Below are 26,054 nucleotides of genomic sequence, written 5' to 3'. Positions count from 1 at the left end.
CACTGTCTGTAAGGATAAGGTAAGATATTTGAATTAAGGATAAGTACTATATTTAACTAAGGACAAGTTCTGTTTTAAAACAAAAGTATTCTATTTAACTAGGCATTTAACCCGAAGGCAGCCATTGTCAAGGGAGCAGAAGAGCGTGGTCACCACATTTAGCTGGACAGTGTACTCTCCCATTCAAAACACAGGGATGGCAGACTCCATGCAACCTGGGAAAGCAGAACAGCCCTTTCTGGGGGCTTCCATCTTAGCAGACACTGATCTCTGTTCCTGAAGTCGGTGCCCCATACTGGATGGATGTGTCCTTGAGGCAAGGTCATTTAAGAGCCAATGGGGGGGCTGGGGATGTGGCTCAAGTGGTAGCGCGCTCGCCTGGCATGCGTGCGGCCCAGGTTCGATCCTCAGCACCACATACAAAACAAAGATGTTGTATCCGCCGATAACTAAAAAATAAATATTAAAATTCTCTCTCCTCTCTCACTCTCTCTTTAAAAAAAAAAAAAAAAAAAAGAGCCAATGGGGAGACAAGAATAATTGCCCTGCTGCCCGGGTCCGTACGCTGGGTGGAGGGGATGGAATAAGAGGAGCACGATGACAGACTTGCATGACCATGTTTATTCAAACCACCAGATCCACCCCAATACAGAGCACTCTAGATCCCATCTCACCTTCCAGGGAAGGTCCTGGAGCCTGGGAGAGGGGCCTGATGCTCCTGTCCCTAAAGAGGGAGTCAAGACAAGGCTTGGGGCTTCCTGATGACCACTTTAACTCCTCCCACTGCCTGTCCCTATGGGGGACTTAGGATAGGCTGCTCATCCCATGTTGGGGTGGGATCTCTTAAAGTCACCCCTTGAGCAAACCCCCAGGAATTGAGGGTGCAGAGCCTGGTCCTGGACACCTCATGTCTCTGGGCGGGGAAGTCACGATCCCTCATCCGTCAGGTCTGCTCCACTCTCCACCCCACCAGGGGAAGGACGTGTGTGCTCCTCACTGTCCACTGAGGACCCAGGAGGCTCCCTGCATGGCGTTCTCCTCCCCTTGGCATCAGGCCAGCAGGCGGCTGTACTCTGCCAGAGCAGAAGACTTTTTCACCCCATCCCAGATCCGGGCAGCATAGTGGAACCTGTGAGAGGAGGTCAACAGTCAGGGAGGCTATGGCCGAGGCCCCTGGGCAGGTGGGAGAATGGAGGCCGTGTTATGGCCCAGCACATGACTCCAGAGTCTCTCAGAGCCCACTTCCCTTGACTGAGACACAGGGAAGACGCCAACCCCAATGGAAGGCGGCCCTGGTTCTCTCATCTCACCCAGGGAACTGGAGCTAGGTGCTGGGCTCCAAGGAAAACTTCAGGTGCCATATCTGAGTCAAACCTCCTACCCCTCTCAGTTGTGGCCTCTGTGGGGGAAGGTTTTTACTCCTACCTCCCTCCAATGTTGTGATGGTGGAAAACATTTTTGCAGCAGCTGCACAACCTCTACCAGCCAGGTCCTCCCCATCCCCACTGGGCCCTGGCTCAGACCAGCGGGAGGAGCAGAGTGAGGCTGAACACCAGCTGGCCCCCTATAAGCCCCGCGTGTCTTCCTGCTGTGTTTGCACTCCTAGCCCCTCCTGGCCACAGCCAACTGAAAACAGACCATGGGGAGCCAAGGAAGCGGGGCTGCACGGAGCCAAGCTACTTTTCATATTTGTTTCTCTTGGAAATAAAATGAGGCAGGCCTGGACCCATTTGCTGTGGGCTCTGGACACAGAAGTCATGTAAAGTATTGGCTAGAAAAGAAGTTTAGTGGCATGTGGAAGCAGGGGGAGAGTCAGCAGGAGGAAAGTGGAGGAAGACAGTGAGACGGAGCTACCCACTGAGAGCTGAACACAGCGCCTGTGGCTCCTGTTGGCTTCTGGTTCCCTTCTCCTGTAAGGCTAGTTCACTCAGGTCCTTGGATCTTCAGGTTTAACTAGGCTCATTGATCCTTCTCTTAACAATCAAGTGTGACCTTTCTATATGACACTTTTCTCTGAGGCTAAATTTACAACCAATAAAATCTTGTGAAAAGACCTGTTACCCGCCCCCCACTTGCTAATCAGGAGGATCCAAAGTCATGAAACGGCATGCTGCCTGGCACGGATAAGGTGTTTCTAAGACGGCAGCAATCATCACTGCTCTAGAAAAGGATGCTGAGGTCTGGAGAGGAGGGCTAAATGAAGTCACACAGATCTCTGAGACCCTCCTTTTGTTTGCAGTAGGGTGGGGCACCTCTAATTGACCCTCTACAAAAAGCTCTTACCAGTTCTTCTCAGTAAGGATTGTGTGTGACAGCTGTGGCCGAGCCATGGACATCACTTGGCTCCTGAGCTTGCTCACCAAAGACTGGAAACTAGGGTGGCCACGGTACCCAGGCAGCAGGGAGAAGAGTGGGCTGGAACCAGGCCCTGGAGAGTGGGGTGGGGAGAATAAGACAGGCAGACTGCAGGAAGGTCTCCCTGCAATCAGCATCCTTGGCTTCAAGAACACCTCAGAGTTCAGCCCCAATCCAACTCTTCCTATACCCTCACGACTCTGAACAGGTTCCTAAGAAAGGGTCCAAGCACTTTAGGGACATCTTTTCTCAGGTCCATGTCACTCCCAGATCAGGACAGCCTATTTCATCTCCGACCCCAGGGAAGGCTATCTCCCCATGGCCCCGATTCCCTTGAAGAATACCTGCCCTTGGTGGGGTCTCACTTTCTGCTTCACTATCCATGAAGGGCACCAGGAACAAGTTGACCTCAGAGTCCAGGAAGTCAGGCGGGAGCCCAGGAAAGACATTGCACTGTAACATGGACAGAGTACCTAGAGGAGGAAAACACTTCAGCCTACAGATACCACACTGTGGGTCAGGGGGGTGAGAGTAGATAATGTTAGAGCCAGAGTCAGGAGGTCTGGGGGTCTCTGCCAGGGGATCGTACCATGGGTTAGAAAGCTACTATTTAGCTAGAAGGTGGTTCTCACCCTTGTAACGCAAGTGGGAATGCGCCATGAGCTGGTCGATCATCAAGTGCATTTGCCGCAGCTTCCGAGGACAGAAGTCCTCCCGGCGAGCTTTATTCTGTAGGAAGACTGAGGGCGGGAGCAGACAGGCTGCGTGAGGAAGGCAGTGCTGGCTCTCACAGAGTCCCCTTTCTCACCCTAAAGATCTGCCCTCACCTGGAGTTCATATCACCATCAATATTTCTGTAACCTCACCTTAATGCCAAGCCCTGTGCAGGGAGATTCTAGAGTCCCAGGGACAAGTCAGAACTGGTTTCTGCCCTCAAGGAGCAGCCAGTCTAATGGAAAGATGAGGAGGAAGATGGCCATACGACTGGGAGTGTGATAAGCAGCATAAGGGGCTTAGCAAGGCCGGGGAGGTAGGGAAGACCCTGCATGGCGTAGAGGGTCATAAATGAACGAGATCTTTGCAGAAGGTGAACCAAGGATGTTGCAGGAAAGGAGTGGCAGGTACAAAGGCTGGACGAGGAAGAATAGGCACCTGAGGGCTCTTCCAATCAACCCAACACTCCTTTCTTGAGCCCTATACCAAGAAGTGCCAGGGACCCAGAAATAGGCAGATCCTTTCTGATCCTAGGCTTGGTGGCCAGGACTGTACTGAGGCAGCGGGAATCTGAGAGGAAGCAGCAGCTAATCCCTTTTGATTTCCCTCTTCACAACTCTCCTACGTGCTCATTCCAGATCCCACATCTGCTCTCCCTGCTTCCTGAGGCTCATGGCTTTCACTCCCTCCTTCTTCTTCCCGCCCGTTCCTCTAGCCCCCAGGAAACCTCGTACCCAGGTGGGGATAGTACTCAGTGCCTTCATCAGAGCCTGATGAACTGCTGGACTCGTGGCTGGGGGACGGAGTGGAGGGCTTCACCATCTCTGCTGTCTGGAGGAACCTGGGGGTTTGGAGTGAAAGGCTGTTTGTTATTGCAGGAGCAATAAACACTTGCACTCCTTACCCCCCAGTCTGGGTGTGGGGTGCCCCTTGAAATTCTGATGAAAGCTATAGTCACATACATGCCGTATTTCTCACACAATTTTAAGGAGTTCAGAGACAACCCTCAGACACCAATCCATGGAACTATGTCAACTGTGCAAAAATTTTATGTGTTTACCATATTTTAAAAAAATAGCCAGTTATGGTAGCATGCATCTGTAGTTCCGGTTATTTGAGAGGCTGTGGTGGCAGGATCACTTGAGCCTAGCTTGGGCAACATAGACCCTGGCTCAAAAACAAAACAAAACAAAACGACTATTTTTTAGAAGCTTTAGGTTCACAGCAAAATTGAGCAAGAAGTACAGAGTTCTCATATACCTCCTGCGCCCCCACCCCCACAGCCTCCCCCACCATCAAGAGCCCCTGTAAGAGTAGTGCATTTGTTACTGATGATCCTACACTGACACATGGTTATTACCAAACCCATAATTTACATTAGGGTTCACTCTCTGTGTTGCGCATTCTGAATCTGGACAAATTAGGATGACATGTACTCACCATTACAGCACCTTACAGAGTACTTTCACTGCCCTAAAAAAGTCTTCTGTGCTCTGCCAAATCCTCCCTCCCTCCACCCCCAGCCCCTGGCAACCACTATTTGTTTACTGTCTCCACAGTTCTGCATTTTTGTAAAGTTAAAGTCATAAAGTTGGAACCACATGGTACACAGCCTTTTCATATTGGCTTTCTCATAAGCATTTTAGTTTCCTCTGTGTCTTTTCATAGCTTAATAGCTCACTTCTTTTTAGCACTGAATAATATGCCATTGTCTGGATGCACCAGTTTCTTTATCCATTCACCTTTTGCAAGACACTTTGGTTGCTTCCAAGTTTTGGCAATTACGAATAAAGGTGCTATAAATATCTGTGTGCAGGTTTTTATGTGGGCATGTTTTCAGTTTGTGCTATTTTGAAATAAACTTTCCCAGTATGTGAAAGTAAATAAAATAAACCTGTTATCCAAGATAAGGGATAATGGGGTCTAATAAAATGTGTGGACTTTCTCCTCATAAACAAAAACATTACCACAATTTTAAGGGGCCCACCTACTCTGAGAAACCCACCTGCAGAAAATGGCTTAACAACAAGGCTCTTTCATGTGCCTACTGGGGAGCCAATATTCCCACCAGAACATAAAACTCCATGAGAGCAGTCTGCTTTATCTGTTTCGTTCACCCATGTATGCCGGCACCTGACATCCACAATGTTCAATGTACTTGTCATGTGAATGAATCCCAGAGGATGGTGGCAGGAGGGACTGTTTCAGAATTAAGTCACTCAGTTCTGATCACAGATCTGGTTCTAGCAGTGGCCAAGCCCACAGCTCATCTCCCTCACCAATTGTTACAGGTGCTATGCTGATTGCTTTGATTTCTTTAAACTCAATCTGCACCAACAGTTCTGCTGATGAGGAACTGAGGAAAGGAAAGACATCTAATAAGAACTAGGACTCAAATCCTCAACTGCCTGAGTTTGAAGACATCTGCTTCATATTCCCAGTTTTCTCTTCCCTGTGAGCCTGTCCCTTCCCTCTGCCTGGGCTCTGTGCCCAAAGCTGCTACCCTCTTCCTCTCAAGGTTCCTTCTGGAGTCTGAGGCCAAGAAGGATCCTTGAGGCCAAAAGTTTTGAGCAGGCCTTGTCTGGGTGCATTTCTGGAACCTACAGCTGCTGCAGGCAGGATTCCTCAGGTCCTATCTTTTTTTACCCACCTGCCAAGGCAGCAGAGGGATGGCATACATGCCTGGAGGAGATGGAAAACAAAACTCCAAAGACCAGACAAGCCCAGTCCTTGTGCTCTTCATTCACAACTTTGTATTAAATATCTACCTTGTGCCAAGCCAAGCACTGTATGAGGTGCCTGGGACCCTGCCCTCCTGTGGCTCACACTCTTGTAGGGGACAGAGATCATCAGGAGATCCATAACCTCCCACTGGAGTGGTAAGTGCAATGAAGGAAAACAGTGGGAGGGGGAAGTCCCAGGGGATGTTGTTATATATTGTCAGGGAGGGCCTGAGGTTGACCCGAGCAGTATGAAGGAGTCTGAGAAGATCTGCAGGAAAAGTGTTTCCGGCTGAGGAATGGCATGCAACGATCCTGAGCTGGAGGAGGAAGAATCACAAAGCCCATATGTCTTTAATGGAGGAAGTAAGGGCAAGCAGGAGTAGAGCTCAGCAAGGTGATCAGATGCATAGGAGCTTGTAAGGCAAGCATGGAAGGCCTTTGAATATGATTCTGAGCCATGTGAAGTCAGTGAGGGTTTCAAGTGCATGTGCATCTTTGGGGAGGGGGTTAGGTGGGGAAGACCCACTCCAACGGGCTGCTGTGTGAAACTTGTGAGACCTTGGGCCTGTGGGTTCAGTCTCAGGGCCTTTGTCTCACACCTCACTCCCCATCCTGACCCACTCCTCACCTGTACAGACTGAGGTCTGTAAACCAGTCCTGGACGACAATCACCACATGGCAGACCGTGAAGAGGAAGGCGGCAATCTGGAGTGACTAAGACGGGTAGGAAGGAACAACAGAATTGAGGGTTTCTGATGCCCAGACTATGGTTCTTGATCCTAGGACTAAGCTGAGAGAGCAGCAGGGCAATGGCCTCAGAGCCTTCAAGCACTTTCTGTTGCCAGGCGCTGTGCAGGCTCCCTTACAGGCCAATCCTGACTAGGGCAGGCAGCAGGCACTGCCCCGTTTTACAAAGGAGGATGCTGCAGCTTGAAGGGAAAGGGGCAGGAGCCGAGCCAGATCTGATTCTTCATGCTGTCCTCTTCCTACAGCTCTCAGGGCACCCAGGGCTCTTATGAAGCAGACACTAAGTCAACAACCACATGCAGCTCCCATCACAGATCCTGAGAGGGTGGGAGGGGAGTGTAAAATCCTCACCCTTGGTCTGGCTAGGCTCCCTTACCTGCATCTCAACATAGGTGTGGGGAAGGTTGTACTCTGGAGGCAGTTTGCGGTCATTATTGATGAGATGGTCCAAGATGGAGGGGCTCAGGATAGGCTGGAGCACAGGAGAGAAGACAAAGTGAGGGAAGGGACCGATCACAGCCACCAGACTTCCATACAGTCTTCAGACAAAGAAACAGAAGCAGGCAATTTCTAATTAGTACAGTGCTAGGTAGCAGGAGGAGGGTAAAGGAGGGTAAATGGAAAAAATTTCAAAGCAGATACGCTTCCCCCAGCTCCTTTACAAATCATCACTGCTCGAAAGCACCTCAGGCCCAAAGAGAAGATGTCTCCTGGTGCTAATAAATTTATCATTTACTTGAATGAGTCACATCCCTTAAAGACTCTTTTTGTTGTTAGTTGTTTCATATGCTTTCAAAATTGTGCTATGATAATTACTTAGGTCAAAAACAACTAGTAGTGTGAAATCCGGTGAGGATTTAAAAATTACATCAGTGCATGTAAAAGTTCAGTGGTGAGCTCGACAACTTTTCTTAAAGGGCCATTCCACTGAAAAATGATAAGAGTTAAATCACTTCCACAGTCACTACTACTTACTGTGGTGAGTGGAATTCTTTTGGCAAGGGCTTTCACAACTATTCGCTTTCTAGGACTCTAAAACCCAAGCAGGACTCTGTTACATCTTACCTTCCTTTCTTCCCCTCACAGGCCTCGGACTCAGCCCACAGCCAGGTGGGTTTGTCTCTAGGTCCTGGTGGCCCCTGCACAGGGCCTGGCACACAGTGCTCACCTCATATTTGTAGGTTTTCCACTCTCTATCATCAATACCCAGTGACCAGAATGCTGTTCTACCAAGTATGAGCACCAACTATGGCCCAGGCCCTGTGCCCTGAAAGCATGACAGGTGGGGAGTGGCAGCACACACTGGCAAAGCACTTGCTGTGAAGGGAAGTGCACCTGGGCAACAGTGGGCATCAGAGGCGGGAGGCTTCTGAGAGGAGGCCACCCCCGCGGGACTCCTCAGGGAGAAGGTTCAGCTGTCTATCGTGACAATACTAAGTGCATTTAGCACTCAATTCAAGCTGAGCACTACCATTAGGACTTCACTTGTATTGGTCTTTGAAACTTCACAAACACCCTAGGAGGTGGGCAATATATTTCCCCACTCGAAAAAACTGAGGAATGGAAATGCTGAACAACGTGATCAAGTCTGCAACAGTCACTGTTGGTTTCAGGTAAAGACAACAGGATGCACAGAGGCCAGAGAGGAGAGGGCCCTGGAGAAGAGCTCTTGTGGGTGAGGCTGGTGACTCCAGAGGTTGAAGAGAGGAGACTGAAGGAGTCAAGCCACAGAATTCAATGTCAGGCTGAGGAACCGGGACTCTGCCTGACAGCTAGGGAGCAGCTGAGGAAAGCTGCCAAGCAAATGCATGACAGGTCAGTTCTAACGACGATACAAGTCTGAGCACTAACCTCATGCCACGTCCCAGTTACGCACTGGGCCTGGACTGCTCCACTGAATCCTCAAAACTCCTAAGATGCTAAGTACAACTCTCATCTCCATTTGCTGATAAAGACTTGAGGATTAAGGGGGTTAAAATGTCAAGTTTCCTAGCTGGTAAGAGTTAAAGGGTCAGGCTCTGGGCTCACACTTGAAAGCACTGGAAATGTGTTAGAAGAGCCTTCAGACCACAGTGTGCAGTGAATAGGAGGGGCAAAACCTGACTTGAAGAGATTAAGGGCCAAGAAAAGACACGACCTGACCAGGGGCATCCAGTACGAGCATGGCCTGGCCGGGTGCACATGGAAGCCACTCAAGGTTCTGGCTTCATAATCCCCTAGCATGGGGCTGAGCGTGGGAAGGTGAGGCAAGTGTGGTGCTGGCACCTGTGTGTCCAGGAAGACAATCCGTTCTTGGGTGATGAAGAAGTCTATGCCACTGGTCTGGTTGCCCCCTCGTTCCTTCATTTCAGCACTCTGGGCCCGGAAAACATATGCCCTGTGATGAGGAGAGGGCAGTGGTGAGTTGCTGGTTCTGGGCCTTGACAATTCAGAGTAGAACCCCATAAGCAGGGAGATGCAGTTTCCTGCTGCCCACTAAGCCTTCCATCTGGGGTTCGTATCTAAAGGGGGTCATGTTTTGTAACCCGTGCCTTTCCTTCTGCCCATAGATTAGTAGACTGAGGTATTTAAGAGCAGAGACTCTCCAGACTGCCAGGATTAAAATCTCAGCTCTCTCTCTTCCTGGCTCTGTGGCTTGTTCCCTTTCTCCTCAGTTTGCCCATCTATAAACTGGGGATAACAACAGTACACAAACTTTTAGGATTACTGTGAAGTTAATATATGCAAAGCCCTTAGAATAGTGCCTAGTATACAGCAATTACATAGTCTCTTGCTCCTAGTTACCGAGTGTTCCTGCTATATGTCAGGCACGAGGACAGCACTGAACGCTCTCCAGCCCCATGGTGAAAGACAGTTTGGAGTCTTGGTTCTCAATTCCTCCCCTAGGCAAGTCTCATTTCTACCTGTGCTGGGTGCTGGGAACATGAGGGTAAAGGAGGCAGAGCTGGGTCTTGCCCTCCACTACTAAAGTCAACTTTGTGACCGAATGATTTTCTCTTTCAACCTGAAAAACCAGAATAATAGTATCTGCCTCCTGAAGGGTAATTTCTATCTCCCGAAGATGCTCCATTGTCTTGTCACAGAGCAGGCATCCGCCCACTTCACAAACACTGCACGAAAACCTCCTATCTGCCAGGTACCAAGACTGAGCAGTGAACAAGAAAGACACAGTCTCTGCTTCTGTGGAGCTTAGAAATCAAAGGAAATTGGTAACTGTGGGCAGTAGAAAGAAGAGGTGTGTAGCACTGAGGGGGGACAATGCAGTTGGTGGAACCGGGAAGAGCTGCCATGAAGAGGGAAATGACACTGTGGGGGAGACAAAGAGGGAGTTAATTAGGTGGGTGTGCAGGAGAGAGAGAGAGGAGTTGGATGTAGAGGGCTATTTCAGGAAAAGAAAGGTGGCTTGTACAAAGTACTGGTAAGAGCAGAAAGAATGGAACAGTGGGACACAGGAAGAGGTAGCAGCAGAAAGAGGCCACAAAGGACCTTGTAGGACATGGTCAGGAGCTGGGGCTATTGTCTTTGAGCCTAGAGAAGCCCCTGATAAGTAAAGGAAAGGACTGTGGGTGGCAAGAACAGAGAATGACTCCTGAGGCCCAGGACTGAAGCCTCCCTTTGTCTCTCTGACCTCATGTTCTATGACTCCTGTTCTTTTTTTTTTTTTTTTAAATAACTTTATTGTATTTATTTACTTTTATGTGGTGCAGAGGATCGAACCCAGTGCCTCACACATGCAAGGCAAGCGCTCTACCACTGAGCCACATCCCCAGCCCCGACTCCTGTTCTTTATTTGTGGTGCTGGGCATCAAACCCAGGGCCCTGCTCATACTGAGCAAGTGCTTACAGCTACTGACTGCCCCTCTTGCTTCCTCTGCTCCAGCTCCTTAGCCTCCACACTATTTTGCACATACTTTGGGAAGTTCCCACCTCAAAGACTTGCACTTGCCATTGCCTCTCACTGGAACACTCCACCCCAAGTCTGAGTTTTCTCCAATGTTCTCTTTACAAAGGCCTTCCTGATCACCCTGTTCAAAACAAACCTAGGCCCAACCATCTCCCCCATACCTCCTCTTTTGTTATCATCATCTAACATGGCAAGTGATAGATCTGTTTCGTTTTCAATCTCCCCTGTTAAATATAAATGCCATGAAAGCAGATTTTTGTCAGTTTTACATTCTCCCACAGGACCTGGCACAATACCTGGCACATACTAAGCATTTGATATACACTTGCTGGGGCTGGGATTGTGGCTCCTTGGTGGTAGTGCACTGGCCTGGCATGTGTGAGGCACTGGCTTCGATTATCAGCACCACATATAAATAAATAAAATAAAGGTCTATCGGGCTGGGGTTGTGGCTCAGTGGTAGAGCGCTCACCTAGCACATGCGAGGCCCTGGGTTCGATCCTCAGCACCACATAAAAATAAATAAAATAAAGATATTATTTCCAGCTACAACTAAAAAATAAATATTTTAAAAATAAATAAATAAAGGTCTATCAACAACTTAAAAAACAAACAACAAAAAACAACTTGCTGAATTGAACCAAGGCAGAGATCAGATAGGAGGTTCTAGGTATCCTTCAACGGAGATATTAAAGACTTAGACCAGAGAGGTGGGAATGAAGGAAAGAAAAAACAGATGAATTATAAAGATATTCAGGAGGTATAACCTATGAGACCTGATGGTATCAGAGTTGAAGTCAGAGTTGGTACCAAAGTCTACTACTACATAGGCTGAGATGGCTCAAAAAGATAAGCTGGGCCAATGGGATTTTCTCTAGCTCAAGAATCTGGTCAAAGGACCACAGGAAATTTTTGCTACCTGGGGGTGAAAGTTGAAATGGAAACAAAGCTCTTCAAGAAATCTGAGCTGTTCCCAAGTGCAGCCAAGCTGAGTTGCATGAGTGAGCAGAGAACAGAGAAAAGTGGTAGAGGAACCTCGCAGCTACAGTTCCAGAGGATGTATAGTCTCACAACAGTGATTCCTAACCTTTCCTAGATCTCCATCAGCCTCCTGAGACCTGATGAAAAGTATGGACCCTCTCCCTAAAATAGCCTGAGTGAAGATGGGTATAAAATTCTGCATATACTGTTAGGAGGTTCACAGACTCCCTAATTCCTACCTGTGGCATCCTGTGGGTAACATCACCTGGTTTATAAAATAAACGCCTATTTTTTTTAAGATAATGAATCTGTCCCTTACTTCCTGAGTCAGCTGTTATTCCTTCTCAGTCTCTATACTGTCTTCCTTAATTAGCTATCTCCCCTCCCTAATTTCTTCCTTTCTTCCTTTTCTGCCCCGTTTTAAGCCTTTTTTCCCAAGATCCCCCCCCCTCCAAAATCTGCTCCTCAAACTTTATCCTTTATCTTCATAATCACGCTTCATCCTTACTTAAGAATATTGTTCAAGCCAGGGGACTCTCAGTTCTGGTCCTCCTCAACATAGAGAAATTGGGAGACCCAGTAGGACCAAGGCTGGTATAGAACCCACTCCCTGTGTCCAGATTTCTTTCCCCCACTCTATTTCTCAGATCACATCAGCCACCATCCTGTGAGCACTTGGGCACTGTGCCAAGTTCTTGTTAACTTTTGCCTTCTTGCTGAGTGCCAGTGACTCAAGAGACTTAGGCAGGACAATCACAGCTCAAGACCAGCCTCAGCACTTAGTAAGGCCCTCAGAGACTGAATTAGACCCTATCTCAAAATAAAAATTAAAGGGCTGATGGGGCTGGGGATGTGGCTCAAGCGGTAGCGCGCTCGCCTGGCATGCGTGCGCCCGGGTTCGATCCTCAGCACCACATACAAACAAAGATGTTGTGTCCGCCGAAAACTAAAAAATAAATATTAAAATTCTCTCTCAAAAAAAAAAAAGGGCTGGGAATGTAGCTCAGTGATAAAATGTCCCTGGGTCCCATTCCCAGTACACAAAAACAATAACAACAACAAACCACCATTACCACCACAACAATGAGAAACCTATGCCTTCTTGAGTGTGATCTGACAGGTTTGGGGTTCCTCTTCCCCAAATCCACTTGAATGTGGGATTTGGGAGGTAAAGAGACCTGCCCAAGGTCAATTGGCTGATAAGCAATCAGGGCTGCGCCTGAACCTATCCCAAATCCAACTTAACATCCAACTTCCTGCCAGGGCTCTATCAAAAGCAGGAAAGGAGGGAAGAAGGAACAAAACTGGCTGTGCAGACTTTGTCCGGCCCATAATTATCCTCTTCTAATGAAGAACTGAGACCTAGAGAAGAGAAGCAACTGCTTTGGTAACATCACTTATAATACTCAGACCCACTCTGTCCCTGCCCCAAGTGAATGCCCACCTCCCTCCTGGCCTCCTGCATCCCTAACTGATCCCCTCACCTCTGGTCTTCCTCTGGAGTGTTGGCTGACAACAATGACATGACCATGGACTTGCCTGTCCCCTGAAGGCCCAGGACACCAACCACCAACACGTCAGTTTGATCCAATAGGTACTGTGGGAAAATATAGGAATATGACTTTCACAAATATGTTAGATGTTGGTGCTGAAGCAAGACTGGAGACCCCAGAAACCTTTGGGGCTTGCCCACCTGCTTTATCAGATAGGAAGAAAAACGTCTATGGTCCCAATCTCCTCATTTGGGCAAAAGGCCTCTGTTCTGTGTCATGGTGGGGTTATGTGGAATGTTGTGGATACAAAGAACAATATCTGTAAGAGTTCTGTGGAAAAGAGCCTGGCATGGTCAAGAAACTAAAAGGAAGTCAAAGTGACTCAAACACCGTGGGAGAAAAAAGGGATGTTTGATCTTGCAGAAGAGAAGGTTAGAGGCAGAGAAACTAAAGAGCAGGTTTGGAAAGACAGGAATGGGTAACTGAGGGCTCTGAAACAGACTTCTGAGAGGCTTCCTGCTTCAGGCAGGTGTAGAAAACATTAGGAAGCATGACAAAGGCAATGGTGTGCAGAAGCAGAGATCAGAACATTCAGGCTCTCTAAAGAGACCTTTGCCTCTGTCCACCAGTTTTGCTGCCTTTTACCACAAGGGGGCGGAAGAGATACTCAAGGAAAATCTTGCTTCCCTGAAGTTTGGTTCCTTAGAATCTTGGGAAGAGCTATGAAAAAAAAAAAGGGGGGGGGTGGGGAGCTGGGTGCAGTGAAACAGGCTTATAATCCCAGCAACTTGGGAAGATTAAGCAGGAGGATCACAAGTTCAAGGCCAACCCAGGCAACTGAGTGAATCCCTTTCTCAATGGGGGTAGGGATAGGGGGTGTTTGGCTCGGTGGTAGCATGCCCCTGGGTTAATCCTCAGTACCAAAAAACAAACAAATGAACTGGGCTTAATCAGTAGTTAATGAGCTTTAATACCTTAAAGCATAATATCTGTTCAATGGTGGGCACTGATCACATGTGGATACTTAATTAAAGAAAATTAAAAATTCTGTTCCTAGCCAGGCATGGTAGCTCATGCCTATAATCCCAGTGACTAGGGAGGCTGAAGCAGGAGGATCACAAGTTGGAAGCCAGTCTCACAACTTAGTGAGAATCTGTCTCAAAATGAAAAAAGGGCTGGTGATGTGGCTCACTGATATCTCTGGGTTCAATTCCTAGTATGAAAAAAAAAATCTGATTCTTAGTTGTATTAGCCACCTTTCAAGTGTTCCAACAGCCCAATACAGAGGTAGTGGCTACATTACATACATCATTTCCATCACTGCAGAAATTTCTACTTGATGGTGCTGAAGGATAGGGCCTGGACACTTTTTTTGAGGGTTGGGGGGGTACCAAGAATTAAACTCAGGGACACTCACCTACTGAGCCACATCAGCCCTATTTTATATTTTATTTAGAGACAGGGTCTCACTGAGTTGCTTAGCGCCTTGCTTTTGCTGAGGCTGCCTTTGAACTCACAATGTTCCTGCCTCAGCCTCCAGAGCTGCTGGGATTACAGGTGTGTACCACTGTGCCAGGCTTTTTTTTTTTTTTTTTACATCTCCAGTTGATGTCAATGTGAGAGTGGACATAAAGGCAGCAGGAGCTGGTATTATAGGTACTACATGAGCCAGGCATATTTTCCTAATAAGTCCAGGTTGCTATGAGTTCGGGGACACCATAGGGATAATCTGAGCAGGAGTGTGATGTGACAGGTTTGGGGGAGAAAAACCAACAGAGAAGAAGAGGTAGGTATTTTTGTAGAGGAATGTGAGGTGTGAACCAGAACAGAGGTAGCTGGAATGGGAGACCTCTAAGGAAGGAGACTGAGAACTACACTGAGACAGTGAAGAGTTTCAACCAATTAGGAGTGCTGCAGCATGATCCAGGAGACACCTCTGCTGTGAGGTGGCACAAGAGATCCCAGGGTATCTGGGAGTACCTCTCTACCAAAGTATTTCAGTAGCTTAACAACTAGCACAGCTGAGCTGGTAGACACCCAGGGCTGGTTAGGCAAGAACTTTCTGATTCTGACCCTATTCACTGCTGTAGCTGCCCGAAAGTTGTCTAGTCTGGTGTTGCCTACTGAGAGCCAGAGGTAGGGGTGAAGGGACAGAAGGTGTGGGACCCAGGGAAGCTCAGGTAGGCAGGGATCCCAGTACCTCAATGGCACTGTCACACCAATTCATCTGGTCATCCACCAACTTGATGCTGTGTTTCATACGCTCCGGGGGCAGTAGTTTGGCCTGGCCCACAACAGCTGGAGAGAGGAAAAGCAGAAGTCAGAGGATGCGGTGAAGGTCTACGTATGATGGGGGCCAGCTCCCAACCTGCCTGCCTGGCCCCAACTCACGGTCCATGGCTGTTGGTGCGGCAGTGCCCATGCCCCGGTTCTGGATCTGATACACAGGCTGCGTAGGTCTCTGACCCTCCTTCTCTCCCTTGGGTGGTGCAGGGGCTGCAGGAGGTGGTGGGGCAGTGCCATCAGGGGTAGAGGCACCTGTCACAGCCACAGGCCCCTTCCCCTCCTCCCGTGGCTTCATGAGGACAATGGGCTTCTCCAGAGGGGCTGGAGCAGGTGGCGCAGCAGGGGCAGTTGGAGGTGGTGGCTGCTTTGACTGTGGGAGTAAGAAGGTTTCAGCCAATGGAGAGGATCTCTTCCCTAATGGCTCCCCTTCTCCCCCCTTCCAAAGGTGCTTCCCAGCTCACCCGCTCTGCTGGAGGTTTCGAGAGGATGATAGGGGTTTTTTGCATGACGGAAGTGCTCGTTTCTTCACTGCCATCCTGTGGTCAAGGGAAGGCAATTGCTCAGGAATGGCTCCCCTGGATCTCCTAGACACTCCAGATGGCCTTTAGGGGCCAGGTATCACTTAAAAAACCTCCGCATATTACCTTCTTCAATCCTACCAACACATCTGGGGGACAGATACTGTTACTCCCACTTAACAGAGGCACAGAGAGCTTAATTGGCTTGCTCAAAGTCACATAGTCAATAAGCACTGGAGCAGGATTTGAACGAGGCAGCCTGGCTCCAGAATCATGTCCTCATCCATTCTTGCCGCCCCCAACCTGTGCAGGCAGCTGAACTTAAGGTCGCTTGGTGAATTTGCAGGGACACCAAATAAAACACAGACACAAATTACCTTTACACAAGCTTCAGGACGCTTCTCTGCTCTCGGCCTCAGGCTCCCCAAAAGGGAGAACAAGAGAAAGTCACGAGAGGCTGGCCAGAGAGTGAGAGCACGTTTGGAAGTGAGCTTTTATTGGGGGGACCCTTGTTCTTTAGAAAGTTCTATCCCAAAAAGGCCAGGGTATCTGGGAGTACCTCACCTCCAGGGGTGACACCTACATCTGAAGACCTTCAACTCTATCCGAACAGTCACCATAAAATGTTAATGATTGGTCAGAGCCTCCTGCTTCAGGACTGGAAGGTGTGAGTCTTTCTGATCAGCTGTCTCTATTAAACAAGTCCAGGGGAAACAAGCCACGGCTCTGAGGCCAGACAGATCGGCTCAAACCTGGTCTAACCTATTTTTGGCTATGAACTTGAATAAGAAACTACCCCTCACATGTGCCTCAGTTTCCCCCTCCAGTGGGTGGGTTTAGGTGTTTCTTCCTCACAAGACTATTATGAAGACAAAAGGTGAAAGAACTTGCAAACTGCCAGCATGGCCCCTGACACAGGCAAGTGCTTCCAATGTGAGAGTCGCTGGCAGTACTTGCTGTCTGGATCACTTCTTCCTCAGACCTGCACCAGAGGGCTCTGGACTGATTGCCACATGTTGCCCTCTTCCTGACTCCCCTGACTCCCCTCCACTCTTACAAGAGGGGAAAGTCCTATTCCTTCTTTGGTTAATTGAGTAACTCGGGAAAATCTTGACCACTCACTGATCTGCTTCTTCACCCAGTCACTGAAGATACCTAAACCCTGCTCACTTCCTTGGCTCAAAGAAGAACAAACAAAAGGGTGACATGAAAGTGTGTTGGAAAGAAGAAACATTTCTAGGGAATACCTGAAGGGCAGCAAGTTTCCAGGAGGGGAAGGAAAAGTGAATGACTTTTAGGTGAGCATGTCTGAGTCTGGCCACAGTCAGCCTGGACTCTATGGGATGGAGAGACATGGATAGATATGTGTGGAAGGCAGGATGTACAGCACTGGAACCTGACCAGCAGAGGAAGCAGGAGGGAGGGAGCATCCTAGGATGAGGCCCAATGGACCGTCATTGACACAGGGAGGAGAAATTCAAGGAGAGATGGCAGGAAGATGCTGAAGTCAGTAGGGGATGTGTAAGATGTGAGGAACCCATGGTGAGTCAGGAAGCTGCCAGGACTTGGGAGCGAAGTCAGAGACAATGATAAGACCGGGGAGCTGCTTGTTTAGGGACGAAAGCTGATGGTGTAGGAAGGCAGAGACATTCTCCAAAAGGATGTGCGTAGAATAGTCTATGCTGTGACCCAAGAATAGGAAAAAAAAAGCCCAGTTAGTCTTGAAAAAATTATTCTTAATACTTTTAGTTTTATGGCTCAGAAACTGGTCCCAAATTTTTCTTTCTTCCACCAAGTATCTCAAACGTAGGCAGGGCCTTAGAGAATGCACCCAGAGCTGGGCTTGGTGGCACACAACTGTAATCCCAGTGGCTGGGGAGGCTGCAGCAGGAGAGCCAGCTCAGCAACTTAGCAAGGCCCTAAGCAATTTAACAAGACCCTATGGCTCAGTGATTAAGTGCCCCTGGGTTCAATCTCTGATGCCAAAAAAAAAAAAAAAAGACGGAGAGAGAAAGCACCAGAGGACCAGTTCTGGGTTCCACAGCAGAGCAAAGCAAGGCTGAGGCACAACTGAGGCCTCCTGATTCCCAGTCAGAATGATGTTATGCTTGAGATTAATCTGGACCTGCATCTGAGGCCTGGCCCCAAAGCTTATTGACTGTGATTTTGGGCAAGTCCCTTTGCCTTTTAAGTTCATTTTCCTCATAGAGAAAATGAGAACTGTCAAAGGTTCTACTTCATGGGGTAGGTAGGTGTAAGGGTTTAGGAAGACCCACAGGATAAAGCACTTAGCACAGTACCAGCACACTGTAAGTTGCTCGATAAATAGACACAGTTGCTATTGTTATTGTTACCAACTCTTTAAAACATGAGATTTTGGCAGCTCAAACCCTCCAACAACAATTTTACTCAGAGTGAAATCCGTAATTCTTTCCAAGGCTTACCACCTCTCTGTCCTCATCTATCAATCTCCCTCCTTCCTCATCTACAGTAGCCATATTGGCCTCCTGACTAATCCTTGAACATACTAGATCAGGCCACCTCAGGGCTTTTGTACTTGCTGTTCTGTCTACTCAGATTTGGGTATGGTTTGTTCCCTCATTTCCTTTAGGTCTCTGCTTTAGAAGTCAACTCTTCAGAGGGGCTATCATCTAAAACATCCCCCTTTTTTATTCTCCACCTTCTTATTCCATGAGAAGTCAGCTCAGATACATCCTCAGCACCTAGATTGAAGCCTGACACATGGCAGATGCTCAATGAGCATTTGTGGAACAAATGGACCATGAATGCTGCTCTTGGGTCAAGACACTCACCCGTCTCTCTCTCTCCCAGGGTGCAATGTAGTCCCTCTCCCGACCACCAGGCCCAGAGAGATTCTGGGGACCACCAGAGCCAGGCTCCTTCCACCGTCGGCGCCGCTCTATCCCATAGAGTCCAGGCTGACTGTGGCCAGACTCAGACATGCTCACCTACAGAGGGAATGAGGGGATTTCAGGACAAAGAGAGTTTCTTCCCACTCCACTTGGCTTCCCCAGGAATTACTTTCAAAAGAGAGCTCTATAACTGTGGCACAACTGCCAGCTGGCTCCAAATACCCATTCTTTACTTCTTCCAAATTCTCAGTTCTGAGCTAGGTAGATGGCTTATTGAGACTCATTTCTCAGCTTTTGTTTGTAGCTGGGTGTGGCCACATGACTAAAGTACGTTCTGGCCAATGGTATGATACCAAAGTATGGTTTGGCAATGTTAGGAAACTTTCCTTTATAGAAGCTGGCATTTGCCTTTTGCTTCTTTATCCTCCTGGCTGAAAGGAATGTGGGTGTACAGTCTGGAGCTCAGACAGCCATCTTGGGATGGGAAGCAAGTTAATAGAAGGCATGGTAAAACATGACCCAAGGTTTGGCAATCCCATATTAATCTTAAATACCTCTGCAGGCAGTGAGAAACATTTCTTTCACTTCTAAGTCAAAACCATTTTCAACTACTGAAATGCTCTAACACAAATACAATTTATAGGGACAGATTCACATAAAAATTAAATATTCTCCAACTCAAAATGCAGCAAGTCATTTTCTTACAATGAGTAACTTACATGAGTAGCATGACCCTCATTTGACAGCTCCTCTTTTGATTACCTGTTACTAGTATATGAGTGGCTAGGGTTCTAGCATCATGGGCCTATGTTTACCTGATAACCCACTGCATTTCAGTGTCAGTTCATGTTGAGAGCCACAGCCAAAGGGGCCCCAGCAAACTTCCAGCTGCCAGCAAACTTCCAGCTGCTGGCTGATGATTGGCTCACAGCGGCCCCAGCAACATCTAGCTGATTGGCTCCTCAGCCCCAGCAACATCTAGCTGATTGGCTCTTCTGCGGTGATGCTCATTGGGCTGTTTCCCTGCCCTTTCAGACCACGGAGCTGCTCATTGGGGGACTTTTTTGGCTCCGCCCACGTGACCCAGCCAATCGGCCTCAAGAGCAGGAGGATTGTGGGAGGTGGGGAGAAGCTTGTGTGGGAGAGAGAGGCTTGTGGAAAGCCGGTGGTGGCAGTTGAGGCTCTGAGGGTTTTTCCTGAGAGGCTGTTTTGTTTGGCGTGTGTGGTTCTAAAAATAAAGTTAGTTTCTTTTGACAAGTGGCTCCTGATTGTGCCCAGCCAGACTGTGGCATTTGGTGGCTCGCACGGGGAGCGACTGAGGGTAAGTGAAACTGCTCGCCCCTGAGGGCAGGGCGAGAGGATGGGTAGCCATTTTAAGATTCCTCTTTTATTTTGCTTCACTTTTGTTTTAAGTTGCCTGTCCCTGGAGATGAGTGAGACGGAAGAAAAACCGCTCACATCTGAGGAAAAACTATTTACGTCTGAGGAACAGATAGGGAGAAAGGACGGATGCACATGTCAGGAGGATAGAAAGGCTATAATGACTTTTTGTTGTTCCCTTTTTATTTCATTCTGTCTCGGTTTTGTTTGGCGTCATCTTGTTGGGTTGTATTATAGTAGAAATACGGGATCAGAAATTAGTAAAAAACAAACTGAAAGAGTGTTAAGTAAATTGTTAGAGGAAGGAGGCATCCCAGTAAAATCAAGAGCAGTCAGGGCATACGTTGATACAATACAAAAATGTAGCCCATGGCTTTTTAAGGAGGAGTTGTTAAATATATCACAATGGAACCATCATGGTGAAGATTTAAAAAGAATAGAAAAGAAAAGCCCAGGGACTCTGCCAGTTGGCACATTGCCATTGTGGACGTTCATATCTTGTTTGCTTAGTCCAAAGCCTTCAGTTCAGACAATGGTAGAGGAAGGAGAAGACATAATGATTCAAGTAAAAGAGAAGGTCTCTCAAGTTAGTCAGACAGAGGAAAAGATTCAAGTAAAAGAGAAGGCCTCTCAAGCTAGTCAGACAGAGAAAGAAAGTGTAAAACAGAAAAAGCCATCAGGGGGAAAGTTACAACAGGAGACTGCTACTAACACCTTTCTATCACCAGAGGGGGTAAGTGTCCAACCAACAGCACCACCTCTACAGGAGACTGCTACTAACACCTTTCTATCACCAGAGGGCGTAAGTGTCCAACCAACAGCGCCACCTCCATATGCTGGGAGGCCCCCAACCCCCGCAGTTGATAGTTGGGATCCTGAGACAAGATCTCAAATACTAACATGCCCTGTATTTGAGGCAGGAGGGCAGCGATTTTACCAAGTTTTAAATTTCAAAACAGTGAAGCAGCTAAAAGAGGCTGTAACAACCTATGGTCCTCAAGCACCCTTCACTGTAAGCATGGTCGAATCCATTAACAACTTGAACATGACGCCAGCAGATTGGGCTAATATGTGTAAAGCTGTGCTAAATGGAGGACAATACCTGTTATGGAAGGTTGCCAATGAGGAATTTTGCAAGGAGACGGCTAGGCGAAATGCAGCAGCTGGTTATCCTCAGAGAAATCTAGATATGTTGTTAGGAAAGGGACCTTATGAGGATCAGCAGCAACAAATTGCATATGATCCTGGCGTATACGCACAAATTGCTGCAGATGCAATTAAGGCATGGAAGACTTTACAAGGACATGGAGGTTTACAAGGTCAATTATCTAAGGTAATACAAGGAGCTAATGAACCTTATGCTGAATTTGTAGATAGGCTTATTCAAACAGCTACCAGAGTTTTTGGGAATACAGAACAAGCAATGCCATTACTAAAACACCTGGCTTATGAGCAAGCGAATCGTTGGTGCAGAGATATCATTAGACCATGGAAACATGAAGATTTAAACACATATATTAAATTATGTAGAGACATTAATGAACAAGAGCAAGTCGTGGCAGCTGCAGTAAAACAGGCTTTAGATGCCAGAGACATTAATGAACAAGGGCAAATTGTGGCAGCTGCAGTAAAACAGGCTTTAGATGCCAGGCCAAGAACATGCTACAATTGTGAACAAACAGGACATTTTAAAAGGAATTGCCCCATTGGAGGAGGGTTTAACAAAACTAGGTATCAAAGGAGTAGAATACCAGGTATTTGCCCACGATGCCGTAGAGGGAGACATTGGGCTAATGAATGCCGTTCTCAAACCACCATAGAGGGTACTCCATTATCAAAAAACGAACAAGGACCAGGTGTTTATCCACGATATCGTGGAGAAAGGCATCGGGCTCCATTGCCAAAAAATGGACAGGGGGGCCCAATGCTCCGGGGCCCAAAACCACAAATATACGGAGCACTGGAGGAACCCAGCAACCCCATCAGGGCACGGTCCCTAAGCCACATGCTTGTTGTTTAAACAGAGAGGGGGAGATGTTGAGAGCCACAGCCAAAGGGGCCCCAGCAAACTTCCAGCTGCCAGCAAACTTCCAGCTGCTGGCTGATGATTGGCTCACAGCGGCCCCAGCAACATCTAGCTGATTGGCTCCTCGGCCCCAGCAACATCTAGCTGATTGGCTCTTCTGCGGTGATGCTCATTGGGCTGTTTCCCTGCCCTTTCAGACCACGGAACTGCTCATTGGGGGACTTTTTTGGCTCCGCCCACATGACCCAGCCAATCGGCCTCAAGAGCAGGAGGATTGAGGGAGGTGGAGAGAAGCTGGTGTGAGAGAGAGAGGCTTGTGGAAAGCCGGTGGTGGCAGTTGAGGCTCTGAGGGTTTTTCCTGAGAGGCTATTTTGTTTGGCGTGTGTGGTTCTAAAAATAAAGTTAGTTTCTTTTGACAAGTGGCTCCTGATTGTGCCCAGCCAGACTGCGGCATTTTCACCTTTCATTCCTGATGGTCTGCCATCCCTCACACTCTGAATTTCACTTAATGGTCCCATCAGTGTTTAGTTATATAATATATGGCTATCTACTTGACCCAGTCTCCACCATTCAATTATCTGTTCCTAGGTCCTTAGAACAGTTCCCCCAGGTGTTGGTACATCATTCCGGTGAGGTATTTTGAGTACTAAACTATTTACAGGACCATACAGGGCTCTAACTCAGAAGTCAGCTTAACAAACTGATCTGTGGGTCAAATCTGATCTGTCTCATTTTTGCAAACACAATATTTTATTAGAACATAGCCACATCTATCAATTTACAAACTATCTATGGCTGCCTTCTTGATACAATGGCAGAGTTGAGTGGATGACACTGGTCTATAGAGTTTAAAATAACTGCTCTTTGGTTCTTTATAGAAAAGTTTGCTGACCCTGCTAAGTGCCTGTTAAATCACTTTATGAATCCTCCCTACCCCCATATTTCAGTACTTAATGACACAAACAGGCCCTAAGAGAGACTTTCCAGACTGAAGTATCTATTTACAGGACACAGGAGCAATTTTGCTAGCCAGACTGCAGCTCGTCTAGCCCCTCTCACTGTTTGCTATGTGACCTCTCCCTCAGCCACAAATTGGATTGAAGGCTGTCTTCCTAGACAGGAGGACAAGGGCCTGTTTACGGATGCTTATGGAAAATGATTCACTCAGCACTGAAATGACTGTTTACAGTCTCTGATGGAGCTCTCCCCTGAACTTGGTCACTCTTTTGTCCCCTGCAATTAAGTGTCTGTTTACATATTATTCTGAAAACCTCAGTGCCTAAGTGTCTGTTTTTCATGCCTCAATGGTACTAAAGGACCTGTTTACGTACCTATGAGGGTCTCCTTCCCAGGCAAATAAGTGTCCTTTTGCACACTACTTTAGGACCATGTACAGTATTTGAGTTTATCTAACTGCCATTGTGGGGAGCACAAGGCTCCTGTTATAGCTAAGTATTGGGAATTAAAAGCATGTGTTGGGTTTATATCAACAGCTGCAGACCTTGGCAAGATCCCTGACATGCTCTGCTTCTTTTTCCCCTCAGTTCCCTGAACTTATCCCACCTAGATGCAATCTGAGGATACCAATGTTGTGTCCAAGCTGCTTTGGGGACTACCCCCACCACTTAAGAAGCACATTTAAGTGCCTATTTACAGGGCTCCTATAGTGACCTCCCAGAAATTAAGTCTAATTTTACACATTCTTGGGGGGTGGCGTTCAGCATTTCCTCACAGGCTCCCTTTGGGGGAATCCTGCAGAATTGTACACTTGCAAGTTATTCGGGGAGACTCCCAGTTCCTAACTTGTGAACTTTGGCCCATCCTCTTGAGGCACCCAGCGCGCCAGAACTTAATAGCCTTTTCACACATTTTTTTTGTAAAGGACTCCCCCTACAGGCTCCTACGTGGGGACAGTCCTCCCGTAATTAGGCATCGGTTTAAAAGGCCTCCCCTAGGGGACCCCACCACTCCAGACCCCATTTGCACGGCGCTTGCAAGGTCGCCCTAGGATTCAGGAATCGGTCTGGGCTTTCCGAGAGGGTAGTTCGGAAATTCGGTTTCTCTTTACATGTTATCGGAGGGACCTGCTCAGTCCTTTTGGGGTAGGTTACAGTAAGGTCTCCCAGAATCTAAATTTCTATTTATACATTATTCGTGTCTCCCGCCCTGACTCTCGCCAACCCGGCCTTTGGCCGCCGCTCTCCGCTCGCTACTCAGTTCCGCACACCCGCCGACGTCCCAGCAACCCGTTAACGGTCGAGGGAGGGGCGGGGCTTGCGGCGCGTCCCCGCTCCCCGCCGGTGCACGCGCCTCGCGCAGGCTCGCAGGCTCCTTACCTAGGGCGGCTGCTGATTGGCTCCTGGGGCGCGGCGCGCGCTCTCCCTTGACGGGAATCGGGTGGGGGCGGGGAGGTTCCAAAACAAGCCACCCGCCGTAAAAGGTGCCTGGGGGTGGGGAGTGTGACAGACAGACACCGGTCCCTCCGGTACCGGCCTCGGCGTTCCCGAAGGGGCACCTAAGGAAGGCCGTCCCGAAGCAGGAAGAAACAAGGAATATCGTGCGGCCAAGCTGAAATCGGCTCGCTGCGCATGCGCTGCAAGCTGAGCATGCGTTGATGAGAAGGTTGGCTTCAGGACGCATGCGGATGACTGAGGAGGCGGGAGCGCGACATGCGCGTGCGCCTCATTTCGGCGCACGGTTTCCAGTGGGTTAAACAGAAAAGAGGGAGGGCGCGCGGCTCCGGAGATTTGGGGTTCGAGGCCCGCCTCTTACGTTTTGTTAACGTTGTGGAGTGAAGCGGAAGGGAGAAATTTTAATGTCCTCTGCATGAATCACAGCTGGCGGGGGCCCTGGAAGAAGCCCCAGTTTGAGGGAGGAAGCGTCTAGGGGATCAAATCACTTCAGAAAAAGCACAAGTGCGTTTGGACCCTTAAGGAAAGGCAGGGGCATTCCAGGCGGAGGAAACCCCTGGAGAAAGGTGCAGCCTTGGATCGAGGGGACCCCCGGGCCCCCGGATACCAGATGGGCCAGCAGAGGTGGGCGGGTCAAATCCTGACGTCAGTGGGAGAAGCGGCCTGGTCCAGGCAGAACTACGTCATAAATTCCTCGGCAGCGGCGGAGGAAGACGCACCGGATCAAAAGCCAAAAATTCAAAAGTCCCGGGGCAGAACCTAGAGCGCGCCAAAGGCCCAGGGCGCGGCCGGGGTGCGGGGGAGCGCATGCGCAAAGGGTATGGTGCGGCCCTAGCTAGAGCAGGTGGTCATCAAGCGGCAAGATAGGGAGGTGCATGGAAAATTTCCCTTTTTTTTTTTTTTTGGTGTGTGTGTGGCGCGGGAGGGTGGGGGGATGGGGGTGGTGAATGTGGTTTTGCTTTTTCTTTCTTTCTTTTTTTTTTTTGAATGGCATTGAGTATTGAAGCCAGGGCCCCCTCTACCACTGAGCTACATCACCAGCCCTTTTTATTTTATTTTGAGTCAGGATCTTACTAAATTGCCCAGGCTGCCCTCAAACTCGCAATCCTCCTGCCTCAGCCTCTCAACGCTGGAATTATGGAGGGCGCCCGACTTTTACTTTTCATTTGAAATCTGATTTAGTTTCCTTTTTAAGTTTGTTTTTTATTATATTCGAGGGACTGGCTGGGGGGGGGGGGTAGCTCAGTGGTAGAGTAGTCACCTATGATGCATTAGACTGACTTTAATTCCCAGGACAAAAAAAAAAAAAAGATTTGTAAAAATGCTAGTTTTCCCGGGCGTGGTGGCACACGCCTGTAATCCCAACAACTCAGAGGCTGAGGCAGTAGTATCACAAGTTCCAGGCCAGCCTCAGCAATTTAGAGACACCTTGTCTCAAAATAAAAACTAAAAACAGATGGGGATGTAGCTCAGTGGTAAAGTGACTCTGCCGTTCAATCCCCAGTAACTCAAAGAATCAAGTGACTGAGGGGGCTGAAGCAGGAGGATCACAAGGTCAAAGACAGCCTTGATAACTTAATGAGACCTTCCCTCTAACTAAAAAATATAAAAATGGGGTTGGGGATGTAGCCCCGTGGTAGAGA

The 26,054-nt window shown here is 48.3% G+C and overlaps 1 protein-coding gene across 4 annotated transcripts; it reads right to left on the bottom strand.

Annotated features, from left to right (window-relative positions):
• Positions 1-603: 603 nt before the first annotated feature.
• On the bottom strand, positions 604-24,600 carry Smg9 (SMG9 nonsense mediated mRNA decay factor). Of its 4 annotated transcripts, none has more exons than XM_046455687.1 (14): positions 24,337-24,600; positions 18,535-18,690; positions 15,665-15,739; positions 15,309-15,573; positions 15,118-15,215; positions 12,909-13,021; positions 8,805-8,916; positions 6,916-7,011; positions 6,421-6,506; positions 3,804-3,910; positions 2,988-3,095; positions 2,700-2,828; positions 2,284-2,428; positions 604-1,129 (listed from the first exon to the last, which is right to left on the bottom strand). In XM_046455687.1, exons 2-14 carry the CDS (start codon positions 18,682-18,684, stop codon positions 1,051-1,053), a joined length of 1,563 nt encoding a protein of 520 aa, XP_046311643.1. In that variant the 5' UTR covers positions 18,685-18,690; positions 24,337-24,600; the 3' UTR covers positions 604-1,050. The 4 variants fall into 4 exon arrangements, with proteins under 4 accessions (XP_046311643.1, XP_046311644.1, XP_046311646.1 ...); XM_046455688.2 differs by having other exon boundaries at positions 15,309-15,564; XM_046455690.1 differs by lacking the exon at positions 18,535-18,690 and having other exon boundaries at positions 15,309-15,564.
• Between the last annotated feature and the right edge of the window lie 1,454 nt (positions 24,601-26,054).

The sequence above is a fragment of the Marmota monax genome, unplaced genomic scaffold (genome assembly GCF_021218885.2).
Source record: "Marmota monax isolate L192 unplaced genomic scaffold, Marmota_monax_Labrador192_F-V1.1 WCK01_AAM20220418_F8-fsc00149, whole genome shotgun sequence".
In the NCBI taxonomy this organism is placed as follows: domain Eukaryota; kingdom Metazoa; phylum Chordata; class Mammalia; order Rodentia; family Sciuridae; genus Marmota; species Marmota monax.
Note: the sequence above shows the minus strand (reverse complement) of the source record. Positions and strands in the feature narration are given on the sequence as shown.

Excerpts from the sequence above, each read along its gene's own strand:
- Smg9 (XM_046455687.1), bottom strand. The coding sequence starts at position 18,684 with ATGTCTGAGTCTGGCCACAGTCAGCCTGGACTCTATGGGATAGAGCGG. Across the intron at positions 15,740-18,534 it reads CCTGGGAGAGAGAGAGACGG|GATGGCAGTGAAGAAACGAG; the intron begins GTGAGTGTCTTG and ends CCTTGACCACAG. Across the intron at positions 13,022-15,117 it reads GGTGTGACAGTGCCATTGAG|TACCTATTGGATCAAACTGA; the intron begins GTACTGGGATCC and ends ATTTTCCCACAG.